Raw genomic sequence first — 5,057 nt, forward strand, 5'->3', positions numbered from 1 at the left:
TAAAGTCGTTGAATCTTTGGTGCTAGGTATTGGCGGTTGGGTATTGGGTGGGAAAGGCAATAAGGGAGGGGAGGAGGCCACACAGGCTGAGATTGGGGTATTTGCACACGCGCTTGGAAGAGAGGGAACAGTAGAGGTTAAGGATACAGTTGGAGCAGAGGAGTCAGTGGATATTGAGGGGACAGTGGAATTTGGGATAGTGGAGACAACCTTTGCAATGTCAGCATAAGGAAGGGTTAAGGGGACAGTGGGTATTGGGACAGAGGAGACAGTGGGGACCGAGGGTACAGAGGGGATCGAGGGTACAGAGGGGACCGAGAGTTCAGTTGGAACAGAGGAGTTAGCGGATGTTGAGAGGACGGTGGAGGTTGGGGTAGAGGAGGCAACCTTTGCAATGCTAGCAGAAGGAAGAGTTAAGCGAGTGACCTTCGGTTGAGGGGAAGGAAGGAGGCTATCAATTTGAGCGATAGTACTAGTTGACACTGTAGCTAGGGATTCAGATCTAGGGTTTTCTTTCAGAGATTTGTAGTACTCATTGAGAATAGCTTGCGCTTGTGGATTGACAATCACAGGAGTTGACTTATGCTGGGCCTGGAGGGCAAGGATGACTCGCTCAGGGGTAATGTAATCAGTTGATGGGGAAAATGGGGAAGAAATAGAGGGAGAAATGGGGGAGAGGGGAGGGAAATCAGAAAGAGAAACAAAGGGTTTTGATCACGAGGATCAGGGGAAAAAGGAGGGGGACGATTGGAACAATCTTCAGCTTTAGCTGAAGCTGGATTTTGGCCGGAAAAACGATCTTCAGGGAACCAGCAGTTCACCATCTACAGTTCCAGAATTATCTTAATTCCAAAAAGTTGTTGGTCTTTCAGTTTTTTTTTTTTTTCCAAGACTCGAAATTCATGTGACAAATCTCATTAGCTACTATCTCCATGGTGGAAAAAACACGAGTGATCTTCTTACATTATGCCAGGATGTAACTCCAACAACCAACAAAAAAAAAATACACAATGATCGTTAGAGAACAAATGAGGAGGCAACGACACACACCCACTCTCTCGAACCAAAGTCATACTTCAACATCCAAAACCGAGATCATCACAAAGGAATAAAAATAAAAATTAAAAACAAGCTTGTAAAGCATTTTTTTTTCAAATTTTATTTGTTATAGATAATAATATATTATTTAAAAGGAAAAAGCACATTTTAAACGTTTAAAGTGTCACTGAGTAGCACTTTAAACCTTGAGATTATTTTACTAACACTATAAACCTTTAAAATAATTTCACTAATACTTTAAACTTTAAAACTAACTTTCCTGTTTGCACTGTCATTATAAATGATGGAACAGTAATATACAGCAACATGAAATAGTTAAACTATGCTGGTTTGATTTAAATACTTGTTTAATTTATTTAATTTAATTCTTTAATTATTTACTACGATTGATAAAAAAATTAAAAAAAAAAACAAAAAAAATACATCAAATCCAAAAAATGAAGAATCAGAGGTATAAGGTTAAAACATTTGACAAATGTAAAATTGAAGACGACAACATATTTAGAAGATTCATTGTTTCCTAAGAGAAGTCAATCGGTTTGAATCAGAATCCAGTGGAGATGCATTTATTAAAAGGATTAATAATGTGAAAAGTAACATCGTAAAAGTTTTATCTACAATGAAGATGAATACAAATTATATTTTTCTCATTTTATTTATTTATAAAATTTAAATTTAAATTAACCTACTATAGTTTAACTATTTCGTGTTGACGGATATTATTATTCTGTTATTTTTTACATGAAAGTTATTTTTAAGGTTTAAAGTATTAGTAAAATCATTTTAAAAGTTCAAAGTGTTAATAAAATCATTTTAAAGGTTTATAGTGTTAGTGAAATTCTTTCAAGATTTAAAGTGCTATTCAGTGATACTTTCAAGGTTTAAAATGTGATTTTCCCTTTTTTAAAACATAATGTTATAAATTTATTTACTATAATAATATAATGATTATCAACTAATTTTAAGAGATATTCTGCCTAAAACACATTAAAATTTAAAATTTTAGTGGGATTAACTAAAAAAAAATAGCAACAAATAATAATCTAATAAATTTGAAAATTCATTGGGATTTCTCCTTAATTGTAACTATTTTTTTTTGTACATAACTGATAACTCTTAAGCCAATTTAAGAAAGTTAAAAGTTTAGTTTCTCTGTAAAAAGAAGAAAAAAATATATATTTTAAAGGAAAGAAAATGTGTTCTTAGGAGAGCAAAGATTTATTTACGCCAATCAGCAAAAAAAACAAAAGGTGATGCTTGTCGCACTTGTGTTCGTTGAGAATCTCAGGAGTCAGGACGAACCCAAATCTTCTTCTTCTTCTCGGAGCTGTATATAAACCATTCAATCATTTGAGCTAATCTATTCATAGGTTAAGTAGAGTAAACCCTTCTTCTCTTCTCTAATTCCGTTTCGTCTCCTTCGTTTTTTCCCAATTTCTCTGTCTGATTTTATACGAAATTTTCTGTTAATATCGAAGAATATTGAATACCAATGATTCAAAATTTCATCTTTTATGTGTCTGATTCCTCAATTTGATGTTCCTGTGATTTCTAGGGTTTTTTTTTGGTGTGAATTGGGTGTTCTTATGTAATGATTTTTATGGGTCTTAATTGATGATTGTTACAGGTATTGTTTTAAGGATTTGTATAAAACTTCCATTGCAAATTGAAAGGACTTAGCTTCCAAAAGGGTGAGTTGTGTAATCCAAAGATCACTTCTTCTTTTTTTACCTCTGAGACATTGTCTTCATTGTTATGTATCTTTAATTTTAGTTGTTCTGTTTCAGTTTTTCTAATTTGGTTGCTTAGTGTGTGTGTTCATCAGATTGTGTTAGCCTAGGTCCTTATCAGTTGATTTGTGGGATTGTCTTCTGGGTTCAGTATGTACACTTCGGATGTCGGATGCTCTTTAAGCTTTAAGTTCATGGTTCTGTCTTGGAGATGTTGGGAACCTTAGTGAGTGATATGGTTTCAATGTAGGAACCAAATGCGGTTTTCTTATAGGTTTAAATGGTCTCTAGCTGAGATATCATTCTTATGATGTGTGTCGATGCCTTAGTAAGATGAAACTGTGTAATGTGTTCATATAATGGTTAGACAGAGTTGAATTAGCTGTTGAATTTGAATTTATCTGTGATTCTTTCCAACTTGTCTCTGTTGTGATAATGATCAATATGTATCATTTCTAACTCCTGTGGTCCATTAATTCTGGAATCTTATGTCATAGTACTTTCTTCCAAATCCAATAAGGGATTGGGAAAATATGCCAAAGAAAGAGATGTACATTCTCTGGTCCAACATTCTTAAAATTGTCCGAGTCTTTGGATCCTTAGGTTTGTCTTTGGGTTTAGAATTTCCTTGAATAGAATTTAACAATTATACAAAGTCTTACACTGAGTTTGCATCATTGTGGACAATATCTTTGTTTGCTTTTCTGTTTTAGTGTTTTGATGGTTTATCAAGTTGCAAGGTTATAACAAATTTACCTATACTATTTTTGATGGTTTGTTCTCATGCTACTTACTTTAACGTGGTTAAATAATGATTACATTTTGTTTCAGGCATTACTAAGTTGCAATCTTTTTCAACATGAACAGCCAAAACCCTGATGATCATGTAAGCCATCTAGAATCTGATTTTCTTGAGCCGACAAACCGAATAATTTCTAGTCTCCCTCGCTTGAACTTTCATTCTTTTATCCTATTCTCAAACATAGGAGGACACAACGGTTGTGGGATTTGAGGTACCTTTATCACCGGTTTCAAGTTACAACAATGTGTATTCTGCAGCAGAAGATGAGACAAGAGATCCTCCAGCTGTACCGCCACATCTTCAACACTCTCAGTTAGGCAATCCAGGTAGCATGGAATTGGCTTCTGCGCCACAGAATGTCGTCCTCAACCATCTCTACATTGAAAACCGAAACGCCCCAAGATCTGTTGTAGCACTTGGTTTCTCGCATCGGTTCAGATCTAAGTTTGTCACTGTGGTGATTTACAAGCCGGTCCAAAGAAGAGGGAGCGCAAGTGTTTGAATGATGATGATGAATGCCTCCTTTGAAATAGTGTTGGGATCTTGCTGCTTTGTGGGTTTTTTTTATTTGGTATACAAAACTAGCTGGTCTAGACTAAATTTTCATATTCTCTTAACCGATTCGGTTTAGACGGTTTCTAGGTTATTTGATTGAAATCATCTTGGTTCGAAGTTGATACTGCATTTTTTAGGGCCAAAAAGCTGATGGACTTGGGCATTGTATGTTTGTAATAACTCCCTTAGATTGGGTTGGTCAACTGAGGTCATGTATCTCTCTTATTGAAGTTGTGTAGTATTCAGTTAGTGTTTACTCATATATAAATGTTCCATAAGGTACTTAAATCTTACAAGTTACAACAATCATAAACTATTTAAAACTCTACTTTAGAATTTTTGGTCAAAAAAAAAAACTCTTTTTAAGAATATGTTCTAATGATGTAACCCCTGTTTTAAAAATCCCCGTCTAGCACCGATTACGCCCCGTAAAATCGCTAGGCCCACCCTCTCCGCCTCGATTAATAACTAATCCCCGCCTAGCATCAATTATCCGATTATACCGTCTAATCCGATTACTTCCCGTTTAATTTTGTATATACCGATGATTTTTGGAGCCAAATACAAATCAAATATTTTTTTTGTTATTTAGACATTTAAATTAAGAGTTTATGATGTTTTACAATATGTATAAACTTTTAATTAAAATCATAAAAATGTTTTAAAAAATAACGTTTTCATGTGTTTACATAATTTTAAAGACCATCTTATAGTTTTATATTTTATTTGATATTTTTCTTTTCACATAAATAGAATTATACATATATTTAGTACTATATATTTTTATTTTATTATTATTTAATAAACTAACCCTAAAACTAGTCCCCAATTAATCCTCGTTTAATCTCTGATTTTCTCGCTAGGCGCTAGGCCCACCCCAACCGCCCTACTAGCGCCTAGCGATTTCTAAA

At 34.1% G+C, this 5,057-nt stretch overlaps 1 protein-coding gene across 4 annotated transcripts; it reads left to right on the forward strand.

The window, feature by feature from the left end:
- Positions 2,259-4,402, forward strand: LOC104786922 (SNF1-related protein kinase regulatory subunit beta-3). 4 transcript variants are annotated; one of them, XM_010512399.1, is made up of 4 exons: positions 2,260-2,439; positions 2,687-2,750; positions 3,621-3,675; positions 3,776-4,402. In XM_010512399.1, exons 3-4 carry the CDS (start codon positions 3,649-3,651, stop codon positions 4,091-4,093), a joined length of 345 nt encoding a protein of 114 aa, XP_010510701.1. In that variant the 5' UTR covers positions 2,260-2,439; positions 2,687-2,750; positions 3,621-3,648; the 3' UTR covers positions 4,094-4,402. The 4 variants fall into 4 exon arrangements, with proteins under 4 accessions (XP_010510702.1, XP_010510701.1, XP_010510700.1 ...); XM_010512398.1 differs by having other exon boundaries at positions 2,260-2,429; XM_010512400.1 differs by lacking the exon at positions 2,687-2,750 and having other exon boundaries at positions 2,259-2,429.

The sequence above is a fragment of the Camelina sativa genome, chromosome 5 (genome assembly GCF_000633955.1).
Source record: "Camelina sativa cultivar DH55 chromosome 5, Cs, whole genome shotgun sequence".
NCBI classification, from domain to species: domain Eukaryota; kingdom Viridiplantae; phylum Streptophyta; class Magnoliopsida; order Brassicales; family Brassicaceae; genus Camelina; species Camelina sativa.